The sequence below is a fragment of the Mercenaria mercenaria genome, chromosome 15 (genome assembly GCF_021730395.1).
Source record: "Mercenaria mercenaria strain notata chromosome 15, MADL_Memer_1, whole genome shotgun sequence".
NCBI lineage: Eukaryota > Metazoa > Mollusca > Bivalvia > Venerida > Veneridae > Mercenaria > Mercenaria mercenaria.
In genome coordinates, this window is record NC_069375.1 from 46449874 (window position 1) to 46469954 (window position 20081).

At 35.9% G+C, this 20081-nt stretch overlaps 1 protein-coding gene across 1 annotated transcript; it reads right to left on the reverse strand.

Annotated features, from left to right (window-relative positions):
• Positions 1 to 4023: 4023 nt before the first annotated feature.
• Positions 4024 to 18786, reverse strand: LOC123553743 (monocarboxylate transporter 12-like). The gene is made up of 7 exons (XM_045343358.2): positions 18124 to 18786; positions 16413 to 16529; positions 11483 to 11626; positions 8915 to 9049; positions 8086 to 8224; positions 6876 to 7606; positions 4024 to 5795 (listed from the first exon to the last, which is right to left on the reverse strand). Exons 1-7 carry the CDS (start codon positions 18482 to 18484, stop codon positions 5632 to 5634), a joined length of 1791 nt encoding a protein of 596 aa, XP_045199293.2. The 5' UTR covers positions 18485 to 18786; the 3' UTR covers positions 4024 to 5631.
• Between the last annotated feature and the right edge of the window lie 1295 nt (positions 18787 to 20081).

Here is a 20081-nt window from a genome sequence, read left to right on the forward strand (position 1 = left end):
AACAATGAATACACTGAATAAAACTTATTCGTATAGGGCTCAACGTAAATGATGACCTCACACGATATCATACGCCTCAGAAATTCATGCTACTGTGACCTTAGATATATGTCACTAGCTTTTTTTCATCTCTCACAAAAGGCATCCATATACGACTCGACGCAGGATCGAAAATCGCATTACAAGACTGTTGTAAAATCGGGCTACTTTGACTTATGTGCTCCCTCCCTATCATTGAAGGTATATTGTTAAAGTTAAAATTGTGATCTACATTTTGAGGGGTTGCATTGCCGATTCGGTGCATAGGTTAGGACAGGGCTGCGTTTTAAATATGGAGTAAAATTATATATTTACAGAGCAAATGTTTTCTATCCGTTGCGTATGGAAAAATACATGATCCAGGAAGAAAACTTTGACCTTTAATAAAACTTATTCGTATAGGGCTCAGCGTAAACGAGAACCTCACACGATATCAAAAGACTTAGTAATTCATGCTACTGTGACCTTAGACATAATTATGTCACTACTTCCTTTTTCAGCTCTCACAAAAACATCCGTATATGACTCAACGCAGGAACGAAAATCGCATTACAGGTCTGTTTTAATATCGGGCTATTGTGACTTATTTGCATCTCCCTCCCTATCATTGAATGGATATCGTTTAAGTTAATATTGTGATCTTCATTTTGAGGGGTTACATCGCCGATTCGGTGCATTGGTTAGGACAGGGCGGCGATTTCACTTCGGAGAAAAATTATATAATTATAGTGCAGATGTTTTCTATACGTTGCGTATAAAAAAAAAATATGGTACCGAGTGATTACTTTGACCTTTCATAAAATTTATTAGTATAGGGCTCAACGTAAATGAGGACCTCACACGATATCAAAAGCCTTAGTAATTCATGCAACTGTGACCTTAGATATACGTCACTAGTTCTTTTTTTTCATAGGATATACGATGCACGAACAAAGATCTCATTACAAGACTGTTTTAATATCGGGCTACTGTGACTTATGTGCTTGTCCCTCCCTATACGGAAGGTATATCATTGAAGGAAATGTTGTGATCTACATTTTGAGGGGTTAAATCGCTGATTCGGTGCATAGGTTAGGACAGGGCGGCAGTTTCAAATCGGAGTAAAATTATATTATTTGCAGAGCAAATGTTTTCTATAAGTTGCTAATGAAAAACATATATGGTACCGGGTGATTACTTTGACCTTTCATAAAACATATTTGATAGGTCTCAACGAAAATGAGGCGCTCTCACGATATCAAAAGCCTTAGTTATTCCTACTACTGTAACCTCAGATATATGTCACTAGTTCTGTTTTCAGCTCTCACGAAACGCATCCGTATACGATTCATCGCAGGAACAAAAATCGCGTTACAAGACAGTTTTAATATTGGGCTACTGTGACTTATGTGCTCGTCCTTTCCCATCATTGAATCATTGAAGGTATATCATTGAAGGTAGTATTGTGATCTACATTTTGAGGGGTTACATCGCCGATTCGGTGCTTTGGTTAGGAAAGGGCGGCGGTTTCAATTCGGAGTATAATTATATATTTACAGAGAAAATGTTTCCTATCCGTTGCGTATGAAAAAAGTATAATGGTACCAGGTGATTACTTTGACCTTTCATAAAACTTATGAATATGGCCCAATGTAAATGATGACCTCACACGATATCAAAAGCCTTAGTAATTCTATCATTGAAGAGATATCTTTGAAGTTAATATTGCGATCTACATTTTGAGGGGTTCCATTGCCGATTCGGTGCATTGGTTCGGACAGGGAGGCTATTTCAATTCGTAGTAAAATTATATATTTACAGAGCAGACCTTTTTATATACGTTGCGTATGAAAAACATATATGGTACCGGGTGATTACTTTGATCTTTCATAAAACTTATTCGTATAGGGCTCAACGTAAATGAGGACCTCACATGATAAAAAAAGCCTTAGTAATTCATGCTACTGTGACCTTAGATATATGTCACTAGTTCTTTTTTCTGGTCTCACGAAACGCATCCGTATACGACTCAACGCAGGAACGAAAATCGCATTACAAGACTGTTGTAATATCGGGCGACTGTGACTTATGTGCTTGTCCCTCCCTACCAATGATGGTATATCTTTGAAGTTAGTATTGTGATCTATATTTTAAGGAGTTACATCGCCGATTCGGTGCATTGGTTAGGACAGGGCGGCGGTTTTAGTTCGGGGTAAAATATATATTTATAGAGCCAATGTTTTCTATACGTTCCGTATAAAAAAAATATGGTACCGGGTGATTACTTTGACCTTTCATAAAACTTATTCGTATTGGCCTCAGGGTAAATAAGGACCTCTCACGATATCAAAAGCCTTAGTAATTCATCGCCGATTCGGTGCATAGGTTAGGACAGGGCGGCGGTTTCAATTCGGAGTAAAATTATATATTTACAGAGCGAATGATTTCTATACTTTGCGTATGAAAAAAACTATATGGTACCGGGTGATAACTTTGACCTTTCATAAAACTTATTTGTATAGGGCTCAACGTAAAGGAGGACCTCACACGATATCAAAAGCCTTAATGAGTCATGCTACTGTAACCTTAAATATATGTCACTAGTTCTTTTTTTCAGCTCTCACAAAACGCATCCGTATACGACGAAACGCAGGAACGAAAATCGCATTACAAACTGTTGTAATATCGGGTTACTGTGACTTATGTGCTAGTCCCTCCCTATCATTGAAGGTTTATCTTTAAAGTTAATAATGCGATCTACATTTTGAGGGGTTACATCGGTGCATTAGCTAGGACTGGGCGGCGGTTTCAATTCGGAGAAAAACTATAACTTTACAGAGCAAATATTTTCCATACGTTGAGTATGAAAATAAATACATGGTACATCGTGATTACATTGACTTTTCATAAAATAGAATAGAATAGAATAGAAATATACAGAGCAAATATTTTCTATACGTTGAGTATGAAAAAAATATATATGGTACAGGGTAATTACGTTGACCTTTCATAAAACATTAATCGTATAGGGCTCAACGTAATTGTGCACCTCACAAGATATCAAAGGCCTTAGTAATTCATGCTACTGTGACCTTAGATGTATGTCACTAGTTCTTTTTTCAGCTCTCACAAAACGCATCCATATACGACTCAACTCAGGAGCGAAAATCGCATTACAAGACTTAATATCGGGATACTGAGCCTTATGTGCTAGACCCTCCCTATCACTGAAGGTATATCTTTGAAGTTAATATTATGATCTACATTTTGAGGGGTTACATCGCCGATTCGGTGCATTGGTTAGGACAGGGCGGCGGTTTAAATTCGGAGTAAAATTAAATATTTACAGAGCAATTAATTTCTATACTTTGCGTAAGAAAAAAAAATATTGTACCGGGTTATTACTTTGGCCTTTTATCAACTTTTTTATAGGTCTCAACGTAAATGGGGACCTAACACGATATCAAAAGCTTTAGAAATTCATGCATCTGTGACCTTAGATATATGTCACTACTTCTTTTTTCAGCTCTCACAAAACGCATCCGTATACAACTAAACGCAGGAACGAAAATCGCATTACAAGACTGTTTTAATATCGGGCTACTGTGACTGATATGCTTGTCCCTCCCTGTCATTGACGGTATATCTTTGAAGCTAATATTGTGATATACAATAATTATTTTGTGTTCAGTCGATTAGATATCAAGCATAGAAATTGCAGATTCTCTGTTGACGTAAATAAGAATGTCAACGTCTTTGTTGACGCCAATGGAACTGCATTTGGAGGCTATACAGAAGGTTTTGAGCGCAGCCAAATCGTAGGAGATTGGTCTAAGGCCAAGCAATGATTTAAAGTCAACATTTTTGAGTTCTGTAGGCTATCTGAGGAAAAGTTTTGTCTTCTGATTATCAGTCTTGAAGGGCGTACCGTATTACCGGCGCCAGTGATGATAGATCCATGTCTGGATGACAGACACCGTACGTTAAAAACAATTAATACGTTGGTAAGTTATTTAGTTGTGATAATGGTATTATAATTAAAGCAATGACATTTTCGTATTCGTGAACCTAATTATTTTAACAATTATTTCTCTTCGCGCAATCGTTGTACCTCTAGACAACCAAAATTGACAGATTCTGCTACTTGCTTCAAATCCACAGGTACTTAGTGTAGCTTTCAAACGGCCCACGGATCGGATAAATATTGCATGAAATAGGGATAGTTTTACAGACATCCGTCCCCCGTCAAAACTCCTAGGAACAACGCTTTCAATTTACACATTATGGGGCATAGCTGGATTTTGCATTTCAACTTCTGTTTCAGTGTGGTTAATCTTTAAAATCCGCAAGTGTACATTTACAAACGTGGGTAATGAAAAAAATGTCTTCTTTTGTCCGCTTTCGGATTTTGAAATTAAAACTACGGCGTTGTTTCAAAAGGTCATGACACATTTTTTCAAAAAGACAACGGGCATAAGAATAGATATTTCAAATGTATGCTCAGGAAGGTTATTACATTTATGATTAGGGATGATAAATGCGTTTTTGTCTCGTAGCTTCGAAATATTAACTCATGAGAATGACTTAGTATCTGGTTGTCACGAGATAAAACAAAACCTTGTGACCTCAAAGCTTCCGTACCGAATGATAAAAATACCGCGATTGTTAGAATAGAGAACGTCACCACAAATACTTTCTGTTGTTAAAGTCCCAAGTGTCACATTTTCCTACTGGTAGCAAGAGTTCGGTTAAGGCCTATTCTTCAGGAAAGAGTACCGATTAAATAAATCGCCAAGCACTGAACGCAAGATATCAGCTGCAACCGGGAATCGAATCCTGGTCGCTAGAACAGTAGTCGAACCAGCTAACCGCTGCGATACCGACTCCTTGATTAATGTAGAAATCGTTGTGACCTCGGAAATTGCTACGCCAATTGGGTCAAGGTATTTTACAGACTGCCATTCCCCTTACAAAAACAACTTTCAAAAGTCGAAACATGCTCTCCAGCGAATCAGCATCTGTACAATCAGTAAATTTCAGACATCGCAGAAAAGTTGCTCTTTAGATGTTTCACTGTGTTAAAATCTTATACGAGTTCAATAAAATAGCCTTTAGAACGAGTAATTATAGAATTATCACAGCACTTATTTTACGGTAATGGTCGACATTTTCCGCTTGACGACATATTCTCTTCGTACGAGTTTTCGACACTTTCCGGTAGCTATTAAAAAATATATGTTAGTACCAACGGATGCCGAAAATTTGACAAAACTACGTCATCAGTAAGGGTCCATTATCTTAATCACTACCTCTGTGTCATTTCTGATGTCTATGTTTCCTTTAATTATTTACTACAACGTAAGTGTCGAAAATGCATTATAATGTTTATCATATCGCCAACACCATACCTGAAGCTGGTCACGTCTTTTTAGGACCTCTGAGTTGCTGCAAGAAAGTTTTTAAAATTTTGAAGAACGAAGGTCCACCTAGAATTAATGCACGCATATATGTGTAGAATAATCATTTTCACTCATAGACAACACTAGCATGTAAGAAATGTACACAAACAATTTTATGTTTACTGTTTATAACATTTCAACATCACATTACATATTAAACATCAGCTGTGTCTGTTTTCTTCTCCTTTCGTTTTGCACGTCTGTCTCTGATGATTTTCCATGTATTACCGCACATTAAAACTAAGCCGCCAAAAAATATCCCCAATCCACCGAAATAAAATGCTTCATTGTACGAGCCAAAAATGTCCCGAAATAGTCCTGTAACATAAAAAACAGCATTTTTACAGAATTATTTACATTAGTAAACTAAATGAAGATATTGGTGAAATATAGAACCACACATAGGCCACCTCTGAATATTATAGAAACAATTTAAGGCTTCAGTCTTGACATTTTCATTATGATTGAATAGTACAGACCATAAAAATGACAACAAAAAACTGCAGCAAAATTAAATGAGGCCGTTTTTACTGCGTCAAAGCTGTTCCTTGTTATTGTGAGACCCAGTACCCATACATATACGTATACTATAGTAGTAATTATCTCGAAATTTTAATATATTAAGTAAATATGTAAATCGAAATTTCGACCGAATCAATCAAAATTTAGACTTGCATATCTCGAAATTTCGAGTTAATCTGTTAAAATTTCGAAAGCGACCTTTCAAGTTACGTATCGCGATATTTCGAGTTATTAAGTCAAAATTTCGAGTAAGTGTCTCGAAGTTTCGAGTTTGTTTTTTCGTAGTTTAAAACTTACACACACACCTGACACTACTGCTCCATCTACTTGTGCAAAATATTATTACATCATTACATGATCATAAATCAAGAAAAGAAATCAGGAATAATCGGCAATGTTGTGTTTGTCTTAGAAAAGCATATGAATATTTAGTAGACTAGCTGTTACTTAGCTAAAGCCAAAGACAGTTTTGTCTTGTGCCTTTAAAGAAAACTCTTTGTTGAGTCTATACTGGTTGTCGTAATAACCGTACCGGACATATATACCGTAGAATAATCAGCCGTGGGCGAAGAACTGGGGAAAAGTATGGAAACCGCTTGCCTACTTTTATAATAATCTTTCTAGCTCCTTGTTCAGGGTGTGAACAGATATTTGTAAGAGGTTTTAAGGATTGCGTCAGTGTCTGTCATAAGTTACTTGTTTACAACCGGAAGCTTAATGACTAAACAAGAAACCACTCGATTGGAATCTGACTTTTTGTAAGAATTTTAGACTTTCTTTTGCACAAAGATTTCCATCTAAGCTCCATTTACTATCCGATGTATATGTACATGTAATTTCACTATTTTCTAATCAATACGTAAAATTATTCATTACCTGAGACCGTCGGACCAACAAGCGATCCAATTCCTTGAAATCCAAGAAGTAATCCGAATGAACTTGTCATTTTCTCCAAGCCTAAAACATCCACCACGACTACAGATTTCTGTGCAACGTAAGTACCCGTAAAAATACCATAGCATGCCGCAATTGCTGCGAACCCCCCAAATCCTTCTATGGATGGCATAATCATACATACGATTCCAACCCCAAACATGACGCCATTATATACTAACAACCGGTATGGTTTTATCTTTTTCATGTCCAAAACGACACCGGAAGTAAAACGAGCGACGGAGTCACTGGCGCCAATTATTGACACGAGGAATGATGACTGCATCTGAGACACGCCTTTTGATCTTGCAAGAGGCGGGAAAAACACAAAAACAGACATCATGGACGACGTAAACAATAAAACTGACAAACATAGAGTCAAAAACGGAAAGTCTTTCAGGAGAGACAATTCTAGAAACGGTTTACGCTCTTCCGTCGGTGTGCTTCTAAAAACTTGTTTAACTTGCGACATTTTGTCAAAGAATACGGATCTTCTTCTCGTCGGTGGTTCCGGTATGTACGTGAATTCTAATGTAGAGGAAAATTCACTGCTTCCATGCCACGTATTGTCGCCCTTAACAATGTCAAATTGTTTATTTCGCGGCTTTGGTGGATTAAACTGCTGAACAATCATTTTCGCATCAACACTTCCACGACGTGCCATTTTTACCAGACTGCAGAGAAAAAACAATCATCTCTCACTTTTTTATCTATCAACTTACAAGACATTCATTTAAAGAGACATTTTCAAAATGTTTAACGCTTCAATTAATATAATATAAATGATTTAGCAGTCTGGATATAACTTGGATTTGAAAGCTTCCAAGGGTCTTTTAACATACTTTGTATACGTAAGTGTACGCTACAATAAGTGGGTATATAATGAATACGTATTTGCCGACTAATGTATAAAGTTAAAACACGTTATTAAGTACATGCAAAATGTCGTTTTGTCAACTATTAAAATGAAAAAAAAATCAATCTCACACCGTTATAGTTGTCCCTGATATTTGTCTTCTTTCATGAATTCAAAATCTTCCTTTTTCCAACAGTATAAATTTTTTCGCACAAGTAAATCTTTATGACAAAGGCATTTGCAGCACTGCCATTGAAGTTGGTGCAACCTACCTATATACATATTATATATACTCACTCATTTATTCGCTGAGTTTTGGAGATCTTCTGATGTAGATCCTTTGGTCTGAACAGAGCTGCACAAACAAACGTCTGTAGACTGATGGCCGACAACAAAAGCATCGCACCCTGGTAACCATAATGACCAAATATACCCTCTGCAAAAAGCATGTAAATAAAAATAATAAACTGTTTGTAGAACTCCCAACACTGATGCTGCATGGTAATCCAAAGAAGTTACAGTGGAGGACTTAGATTAGTCCGTCGTTCAATGTACTGAAGATAATAAGTATACATTCGGAAGCTGATAAATCGTTAAAATCAAGAGGAATCAATAGACATTCGTAATTTTGAGCAAATTGAAACGTGTTATAACGCAATTAGTCTGTCAATCAATATACCGAAGATGGTTAATATACATTTGGAAGATGTCAATTTGTTAAAATCGACAAGAATTGATATACATCAGTATATTATAATTTGACAACAAATGGCTAAAAAGTATTCGATCAAGTGTCGTATTGTTAAAAACTATTTTCGATCAGTTGTCGTAGTCTCGACATCGATGAACTATCGTATTCGACGAGATGTCTTTCGACTAAAAGTCGTGCATCGAACTATAAGCATGCACTCTAGATTACTCAAACTAAAATATAACTTTCAAGATTGAGTAAACGACAGAGGACGACAGAGCATTTCCACCGGATTTCTTGTGTCAAATATGTTAATCTAGCCGACTCCAGACATTCACCTATTGTGTTACACCAGCCAACACGTAAAAACTCTCAGATGAACCATTTCATATAAAGGCACAGAAAAGCGATGTGTAATTGTTAAAATTTACTTACCAATAAGTGGAGGGAACGTGAACATTCCTAGCCCGACGCCGGCGGTGGTTATACCGACGGCAAGGCCACGTCGTTTGTTAAAGTAGTTGTTAACAAGTATGAGACTCGGTGTGTAGGTTAAACACCGACCAAACCCTGTAACATCAGTAAGCAAGATTTAATAAACAGTTGAAATTAGTGCAGTATTTTGAAATTAGTGCAGTATTAGTACAGTTTCTGATTTAAAACTAAAGCAGTATTTTAGTACAGTTTCTGATCTAAAATTAGTGCAGTATTATTACAGTTTCTAATTGTATGACTTAACAAAACATCAAGAGAAACTGACACAATAAAAGATACTTTTGAGAAGAAGTTGGCGGGGGTATGGGGCAGGCGTAGAAGTCGCAAATGTGGGTGTATAAATCCAAAACAAAGATGGGGTATGAATCCGAAACAAAACCACAAGTACATTTATTCACATGCTGAATTATATTCCTATACGGATTCACGTCTACAGATCATATCCTTTCTGAGACAAATGCGATACGAACATTGAAGCCAAGTATGCATATATTTTACCAAGTCAACGTCTACAACTCTGGTCTGCCTGAATGAAATCCTAAACAAAAAGCAAACGTACACCACTTCATATGTTATATAACAATCCTTCAATGTTTCATGACTGTATGACAAAACATTTTGAGTTACGAGTGACGGGGAAAACCTTTTTACCCTTTATGCATATTTTAACTAAGTAAAGGGCTATAACTCTGGTCTGGCTAAGTGTTATCCCCCCAAAAAACATGTACACAAGATCGAATGCTTAATAATTTTCCTAAAATGTTTTATGGATTTAACACTTTTTGAATAACAAGCGACACAAACATCAAGACCTTTTATGCATATTTTCACTAAGTCAAGGACCGTAACTCAACCTGACTGAATGAAATCCTAAACAAAATAACCGAGGTGCATAATTTCACATGCTGATCAACAATCCTGTAATATTTCATAACACCAGTTTAAATATTTTGAGATATGTGCGACCCAAATTTTTAGGCCCTTTACTATGATCTTACTGAGAGAAAGCCAAATCAAAACCCTATTTGCACTTCACTTGCCGAATAACAATTCTATGTGGAATACTCATAGAGCAATTCACGACACCAGTTCAGACGGACGGACCGATATCAAGATATACGAACGGACGGAGACAAATACGGACAATGAAAAATCTAAGTGTCCTACTCTCACCCATTCCCAATCACAGTCATATAATAGGGGTGGACACAAAATACCTTCATTATTCAGTTTATAAATACAGTCTTCTTGTGCGCCTTATAAGAAAAACTTTTTTCTCTGACAGTGTGCCTGTTTCATTTGAAATGTACAAGAAACCCAAATGCATGAAGAAATACAAGGTTTTAGCTTGATATCACCAGATTCCAGGTTTTTACGGTATTTTCAGTACCATAAGACAAAGCGTCAGATTTTGTCAAAAATAGCTGTCGCGACATAATTTTGAAGCAATTACCCTAAATTCAGCCTTGTTTTGCCCTGTTTTGACATTTTCTACTCTGATCTGCATGCAAATTACACATTTAAACTGTTATATATGTTCATTTTTACCTCTGATGGCCAGAACATATCAGTAGCCTATAAATATGCAGTTTTAGAAAAAATACACCCAAAACAGTGAAAATGTGATATTTTTGGGGTTTTATCCTCATTTTCAACAAAATTGCAATTCATTTGTCATTTTCTATCAAATTCTAATCAAACTAGCCCATTCCCACCATCATCTGGCCACATTTCATTTTTTACCAATGTCATCTTACAGGTTATAACACACTAAATAGTTGTTGTTCTTTATTCTATATGAAATTGACCCATTTCCAATGACCGCAGCACACATCAGGACCCATTTTAAATTTCTGTAACATACATTTTCTTGAAGAATATTGTCAGTGCTCACTAAAAATCAAAAGAAAAGTGGGGGTCATTTTTGATGCAAGAAAAATAATTTCAGTCAAACACACAAACTGCAAAATCAGCTAAAAATGAGACCCCAAATTATACTGGTGGTGTATGATCTAAGTTTCCAAGAAAAATTTTGTCATGCTGTTATTTCATTATGAAAATGCTACCTACATGTCAAGCATAGATCTGTCATGTGATTTTAGCAAAAAAACAATGCAAAGAAAATAAGGAAAATAGCTCTACAGAGCAAAAAAATCTGAGGACTATTTGTGTCCGCTATTATACCATTTTTTTCGCGCCATTTTTCTATTTAGTGTCTGTATGCCTTAATATTCAATGACTCTCTTGACCGCCTGTGATATATTACAGACTCCGGTATAAACCGGATTCAAACGACTGGAATGACGAGTATCTTTAATGTATATATTTTGTAACCATGGTAATCCTAGCCCTAACCTTTTCTCAGTATAATATATCACACTAAATGTGCGGATATACATAAATTGCGTGTTTTTGCCATGCGCTCCGATGATGAATGATTTTGTGACATGCGCAGAACGACCGCTCCAGCTAGGTCTATATTGAGCAACATCGATATTTAATACTTACCGCCTACCACACAGTAACTGAAGTAGAGAAATTCCAGGTTTGGGGCAAAGGCAGAAATAAGAAGTCCTATAAAACACAGGATGCTCCCCCAGAATACGACACTTCGACACGAAAAGCGGTGACATAAGGCACTTGCTACTGGTCCTGAAATTAGTCATATTCAATCAATTTATCAATTTGCTTTACATGTGAACAGTGCTAGATTCACAATTTTTAAACATTGTTAAATTATATGGTTGTCCATTGTTATCAATTTGTAGAACTATTATAGTTTTGCGTGTACAGAAGAAATTACTCTAATCATAATTACAAAACGTTCCATGCGACAAACATCATTCAGGTACAAATTTTATTGAGGAGGTCTTCTCATCTATTTGAAACATTATTATTCCATTATTATTATTCTTATTATTCATAGATCTAGTTATGTCAACGCCGTATTCTACACATTTTCAATCCTTCATGTTATTTTAGATAACATTTTAAAACATTGTCCACTAATTAAAAAATGATGTATGTTGACGTACGCTCGTACAATCTTGCTTAATATCGTATCCTTCCTTTTAAAATACTATATTTGTATACCAGAAAAAATAGCACTTATATCTGTACGTGTCCAGAAACTTAGATCATTTTTATTTCCTTTGTACATTGATCTACGAAGCCATAAAGGTTAAGAATTTTGTGAACAGTTCATTAAGAGTATGAATGTTGTAAACATGTAGTTTATTTGTACGTAGCCTATTAAAAACTATTGGTTTGTAGCCATTGAAAGTAGAAATATTGTGTACATGTTTTTTCTGCACGTATACATTACGAGACAGTTATCTTAACATAGCTATTACGTGAAGGAATGTTTTGAGCATTTTATCTATACGTAGCCATTACGAGCAGAAATATGATGGAATACACATACCTATTAAAAGTAAAAAGTAGACATATTGTGAACACTGTAACTAAACATACCCATTAAAGGTAGTAACATTGTAAACACTTTACCTATATGCACTCATTAAAGGTAGGAATATTATGACCAGTTTACCTATACGCACTCATTAATTAAAGGTAGGAATATTATGACCAGTTTACCTATACACACTCATTAAAGGTAGGAATATTGTGACCAGTTTACCTTTACGTTCCCATTAAAGGTAGGAACATTGTAAACAGTTTACCTATACGCACTCATTAAAGGTAGGAACATTGTAAACAATTTACCTATACGCACTCATTAAAGGTAGGAATATTGTGACCAGTTTACCTTTACATTCCCTTTAAAGGTAGGAATATTGTGACCAATTTACCTATACGTGCCCATTAAAGGTAGGAATATTGTGACCAGTTTACCTTTACGTTCCCATTAAAGGTAGGAATATTGTTACTAGTTTACCTATACGTGCCCTTTAAAGGTAGGAATATTGTTACTAGTTTACCTATACGTGCCTATTAAAGGTAACACTTTGATTAAACATACCCATTAAAGGTAGGGACATTTTAAACAGTTTACCTATACGTGCTCATTAAAAGTAGGAATATTGTGAACACTTTAACCAAACATACCTATTAAAGGTAGGGACATTATAAACAGTTTACCTACACGCACCCATTAAAGGTAAAGCGAGGAAAAGATAGATTTTGCTCTTCTTACAGAGACTTGGTTTTCGGACGACAAACAACACCAATATGAAACGTCTGATCTAAATCAAAATGGCTACAAACTGAGTGTTACGAACAGGCAAAATAGGGTGGGTGGTGGTGTTGCACTGACGTGTAGATCAGCTGTAAACATGCGCAAACTTTCGGCAGGAAATTCTCACAGTTTTGAATATGGTATTTGGCAGTTGATTTTCAAGAACATTACTATGCATGTAGTTGGGATTTACAGACCTCCGTCTTTATCCACTTGTTCCGAGTTCGTCACAGACTTCTTTCAATATATGGAGGGAGTACTATCACAGTACTCAAATGTAATGGTCATGTGTGACTTTAATCTTCACATCCACGATGACACAAATGCAGTAACAGAATTCAATAATTCTTTGTACGCCATGGGTTTACAACAACATGTACAATTTAGTACACACACTGGTGGTAACATTCTTGATTTGGTCCTTACGGAAGTCGTAAATGGTGCTGAAGTAGTTTCTTGTGAACAGGGTCCATATATTTCTGATCACTGTGCAGTCAAAATTGTGACAAATGTTAGAAAGGAAAATATAACAAGTGAGGTGGTGCTCTTTAGAAATTTCAAAGACATGGATACGAACACATTTTCAAGCGATCTGAGAAAAATGCCAGTCGAAAGTGATAATGTCGACCTTTTTGTTGAAGAATTTCAGACAGCAGTAGAAAAGATTATGAACTACACAGCACCATTTATAGAAAAAACAATCATCCATCGCGCTCCAAAACCCTGGTTCACAGAAAAACTTCTTCACCTTAAAAGAGTGGCTCGCAAATCTGAACGTTTGTGGAAGAAACATAGACAATCACATCTGCATGAAGCCTTCAAAACAGCACGTAAAAACTACGAAAAGAACTCAAACATGAGAAAAAATCATCTCTGAGTGAAAAAGTTCTTAATGCAAAAGGTGACTCGAGAAAGCTTTATCGATTTGTATCTGAGACAACAGGCACTAGGTCTGAGAACCCTATGCCAACTGGACATGACAGTACACTCGCTGAGAAATTTGCAGACCATTTCATGAATAAAATCGAAAAAATTCGAGAATCGTTGAAACATTTCGATAAGTTTCAACCATGCAAAACAATATTCCTTGTTTTGACAGTTTTAAAGATCTGAGCGAGGAAGAAGTTAGAAAACTTATAAACCAACTACAGACAAAATCATGTGAACTTGATATTCTACCAACAAAAGTGCTAAAATCATACTTGGATGAGCTGTTGCCTGTTATTACCAAATTGGTTAATTTGTCGTTGCGCGACGGCATCTTTCCAACAAAATGGAAACAGGTAATTGTAAGACCTTTGTTGAAGAAAATGGGACTGGAACTTGAATTCGCAAACTACAGGCCTGTTAGTAATCTATCGTTTCTGTCAAAATTAATTGAAAAAGCAGCTCTGTTCAGACTCAATGATCATGTAAACAAACACAATCTTCTGCCAAAAAACCAATCTGCTTACAGGAAAAACCATTCTTGCGAATCAGCACTGTTACGTCTTGTAAATGATTTACTGGATGCTATGGAGAAGAAAGAAGTTACGGCGCTAATTGCCATCAATCTCAGTGCCGCTTTTGATACTGTAGATCATGACATTCTTGTTGATGTGTTAAACAAGCAGTATGGCGTTCGTGGAACAGCACTGAGCTGGGTTGATTCCTATCTGCGCCCCAGAAGTTGTCGTGTAAGTGTCAATTCAGCCATGTCATTTCCACGCCAATTAAATTGTAGCGTTCCACAAGGGAGCTGCTTAGGATCGTGGCTATATTTGACATATGCGGGGACACTGTTTGATGTTATTCCGCCGTCGATTTCAGTTTACGGCTTTGCGGATGACCACACTGCTAATAAACGCTTTAAACCATCATCTCCAACAGTAGAATCCTAGGCAATACGAGAACTTGAACAATGTGCTAAAACAATCAACAACTGGATGAATGAAAATAAGCTTAAAATGAACACTTCCAAAACCGAGTTCATCATGTTTGGTAGTAGGCAACAGCTCGCTAAGTGTTCAACTGACAAAGTATGCATTGTAGGTGATGAAGTGAAATCACTGAGCTTTATTCGATATCTAGGTGCATTCCTGGATGAAAACTTGAATCTAAAAGAGCATGTAAAACGAAAGTGTAGAACAGCAATGCTCAACTACTTCAGAATAAAATGTATCCGGAAATATCTTACCAAAGAGGCTACCGAAACCCTTGTCCTGTCATTGGTGATATCCCATTTAGATTATTGTAATGTCATTCTGTATGGTATTGCTCAAAGCGAAGTAAACAAAATGCAACGAATTCAGAACATGTGTGCAAAACTTGTCCTAAATCGAAGAAAATATGACAGTTCCAAGCAAGCGCTGTATGACCTTCACTGGCTACCAATCAAAGCCAGAATCACATTCAAAATGCTCACCTACATGTATAATTGTTCAGTTGGAAACTCTCCAGAATATCTTTCTGAACTTCTTATAAAACAAACACAGACAAGAAACTGGCGTTCTTCAAACTCCGTTACTGGGTGTTTCGTTGTTCCTTTCAACAAGCGTAAAACGTTCAGCGACAGAAGTTTTGGTACTGTTGGACCTAAACTCTGGAATGAATTGCCTCTCGAAATAAGGAACTCGGACTCAATAGATGTTTTCAAAAAGAAGTTGAAAACTCATTATTTTGGAGATTACTTTGCACTCTTTTAGAGACTGTGACTGTAATTTTTAAGAAACTGAAGTAACGTGAACTGGATGATTTTATTGTGTAAATACATTCGAAAATTAACTATATTATAACAAATACAAAATACAGTTGTTTGTAATAACTTCTGGACATGTCGCAATAACCCACTTATTCTTACTTAATAATAAACAGCTGTCTTACTGTATCTTAATATTCTAATATTTTATTAATCTTATCTGATGTCTGATCATTTTTTTTTTTTTTTTTTTTTTTTAATGCTTACTAAATAGTTTATTCACAATGGTATTTATGCTCATTTATGTTATATGTCATTAAATATCTTAATTTTTGTCGTATTTTTATGTATTTGTAAAACGCCATTGAATATGTTTTGCGTAAAAATAGGCGTTTAATCAAATGAAACAGTTTCAGTTTCAGGTAGGAATATCGTTAACAGTTGAGAAAGAACGCTGTGGGCAGTTTACCAATACGTAAGCACATGAAGAGAAAGAACGTTGTGAACATTATACATACCAATTAATAGTAAAATTGCTGTGAAAGGTTTGTCTATATACATACCCATAATGAGTAAAAATGTAGTGAACAATGAGAAGACCCAAGCTGTAGCCACGGCACTCTGGTTGAATTTGTCCTTCAGTTTCATGTACATAACGCCGCTCGCCTTCATCAAGCCACCTGAAACACCGTCATCTTTGAGCTGTTTGACTATGTACTATATAATGGGTAAATATTAACGGAACAGAAATACGGTACTATGGTCTTGAGACTTCTGAGAATATCGTTATCGAATGCGAAAATTAAACATTATACATTTACGACTATATTGAGACAGTTGCTCATGACGGTACACTTACGGGGACATATTGTATTTACCAGGACGTTTTTTAGATTACTGTTAAAATATTTTGGGACATTAATTTCCGTTACGATTTTGCATTAAAGACCCACGACAGAATAACCGTATTCGTTTGTACTCCCATGATAGTGATTAAACACGAGTGGCATCGAAATACAAGTATCGGCTACAAATTGAGTGACATTTATAGCCGTAGACAGTAGAAATAAAATGTGGTCTTTACTTTATTAAATATAACAAACACTCTCCATACTGCAACTTTTATTTAATAAGATGTCGGATTATTAAATGAGCCGCGCCATGAGAAAACCAACATAGTGCATTTGCGACCAGCATAGATCAAGACCAGCCTGCGCATCCGCCCAGTCTGGTCAGGATCCATGCTGTTCGCTAACGGGTTTCTCTAATTGCAATAGGCTTTGAAAGCGAACAGCATGGATCCTGACCAGACTGCGTGGATGCGCAGGCTGATCTGGATCAATGCTGGTCGCAAATGCACTATGTTGGTTTTCTCATGGTGCGACTCATTTACTAATCCGACATTTTATTAAATAAATGTTGCAGTATGGAGTGTGTTTGTTATATTTAGTAAAGTAAAGACCACATTTTATTTCTACTGTCTAAGGGTATTTAACAAGCTGCGTTTTAAAGTTTTAAATATTATACTGAAAATAAAAGAAAAGATTTCACTGAACAAAACAAATCTAATCAGTCCTGCGAAAACACAAATACTCAGGAAGGGCATTAAATTGTCCAACTGTCATGTATTACAACAGTATTTCATGTTCATGCGAAAGAAAAAAATAGGTCACTAGGCTGTGATGGGTCTTTAACTTTGCTATCATATTTTAAGGTTCAAATGTTAATCGTGGTAAGGTTCGGTGTTTTAAATAAGGCAATACTTGTGTTAAGTGTGTCAGCATCAAACGGTCAATATCTAGAATTTTATTGATCAGGTGATTGTGTTAGTGGTTGAAATATAATATGATAAAGGTCACCCAGTCTATCTACACTGCCTCCTTGAACATATGATTCTCAAAATGTATTTCTTAATCTACGTCGCATGAAATACATATTCTAACTGTGTTATATCATAAAGATTGCTCCATAAATTCCTCATCTTCAATGTGGCTGACCCTGAGGGAATGCTAGTTTTAACGGTGAGGTTAAAAGCTGGATCTCACAGAAAAAAGGAAACATACATTTCAGTTTGCGACTCCGAGAACTCAGCAATGACTTTGCACTGACATACGTGTATTTTACTGCAAATGTTCGAATTATCATGATTTAAGTTTGAAATAAACGGTATACATTACACAGACTATGAGTATAACTAAATACACACTTTATATCAAAGAATACATCATAAGCTCGCTCACTGGCATAAAATAAGTACTAAAAGTTTTTACTTACCTACATAAATGTGCACAATGACACCTCCAATCACAACAGCCCAACCCCACCCCCCATCCGGCATCCAGCTTGCCTGCTGGGACATTTCTATGGATATTAATGCAGCCTCTTCCGGCTTCGTCTCTTTACTGTCATCTTTTTTGTCCGTTTCCTGAAGTTCGAACTCGACACGTTTCTCTTGAGATTCTGTTACTAAGCTCGCAACAGCTGGACTCCCATTTTGTTTTTCAGTTTCAATATTTTCAGATTGACTATTTTTAGCACTTATCAACATTTCACTTTCCCTGCCATCCGCGTCTTCGGGGATAATTTTTCCACCATCCCTGCTTCCGTTTGAATCCCGGTCCTCTGGCACAGTCATTCTTGTTTTTAAATTAATCCGGAGCTGTTACCGAGATGCTAGAGTGAAATAAATAGTTAGCAGCCTAATAATTTTCTCTTTTCTTCTAAAATATATCCATGCCATTTCTTGCCTATCCACTCCATAAATGTAGTTATGTTTTACGGTCCGAGTGCATCAAATTTTATTATAGCCAAGTTCAACTAATGTGGTCTATATTGAAGATAACACCGTTAATTGACAAGGCCTTTTACTTCTTTATATTTAAGTCGGTTGATCCCAGATCACACTGTCACGCGACAGATATATGCTCTCTCAACTTCAACAGATGGCGCTTCATTTCTACGCGTGAGTACGTATTGAAAAGCACGTCGAATGCAATTACATCAGCAGAAATTTGTAGCAAACGTGAAAGTTTACACGACAAATATATAGAAAGAAAATTTATATAGCTACGTGTCGAATGTTCAAATAACTGTCTGCATTGCTGTTATGGAAACTCAATGACTGCAGACAGTTATTTCCGGGAATATCGATTTGCGCATGCTGTCTTCGCATGGCATTGCATAATCGCTTTCAGATGAGGTCTCACACGCTTACCTGGTTAAAATGGTCGACGTGATTGTATTTATTGGGAGGCATGCCCCTTTAATTTGAGATGAAAAAAAATGCATTTAAAGCTTTTAACAGCGTATATTTATGTAAACTTACACTGTACACTTTAAATTGAATCAGACTGATAAACTTTTATAGAAATCTATTGACCAGGTATCTAACTCCTTTCATTTTACTAAATACTATGTGAATGATGTTTTCGCGTCACTAAGGATTACTTCATTTTTAAAATGCATTTTGTTTCTCATTAAATATCATCTATGTTACCGATATAAACGATTCAGTCTTAAAATCTTTGTTTTGTGGAACCATATACATTGTATTAGCTATGTTATTCTCGCTATATTAACATACAATTATAATATAACTTTAAAAAAACGAAGTTAATGCTATACTTTTATTAAACATGATTACTATCCACCATCACGCGTGCCAGGCTTCTAAAAACGTTTTTTTCCGCAAACGTACAAGAGATCATGTATATAAGCAAGATTAAAGTTTAATTATCAGTGTTACTCAAAAGTACAATGTCTAAACTAATGTTCGGAAAGTCATTGACCGATCGTGAGTATCTACTTTCGGTGTGGTCTGTAACATTATGTATAAAATTATCATAGCCAAAACTAAACCATTAAAACCAACTTTCTAAAGAAACAGAAACAGAAATAAGCGACGCCAGAATTAAACAACAAACTCGTACTATGCTAAAAATATATAAATTAGTCTAAATTAATTGGTGGTGACACGCAAAATGCTCTTTATTTAAATATTTTGACAGTTGGCAAAATAATAGAAATATAACGAACGCAAGTCATGTTGTCCTAAAAGGACCGCGAATCCGGGTAATCTACGCCTAATCAGCACAACTTAAGACATTATTTTCTGTCTATTTTTTAACCTCAATATTTGACCTATATCAATTTAATCGCATACAATGGCGTGTATTTATATGGATTACATAACATAAAAAGGAAATATTTAGTGTTTTTTACGCACGAAGTTG

Bases quoted from the DNA above. Each gene is read 5' to 3' on its own strand.
- LOC123553743 (XM_045343358.2), bottom strand. From the start codon at position 18,484: ATGACTGTGCCAGAGGACCGGGATTCAAACGGAAGCAGGGATGGTGGA. The intron at 7,607-8,085 runs GTGAGTATATAT...TTTTCTCTGCAG, and splicing joins AAAACTCAGCGAATAAATGA to TCTGGTAAAAATGGCACGTC. The intron at 5,796-6,875 runs GTAATGAATAAT...TTTATGTTACAG, and splicing joins TGTTGGTCCGACGGTCTCAG to GACTATTTCGGGACATTTTT.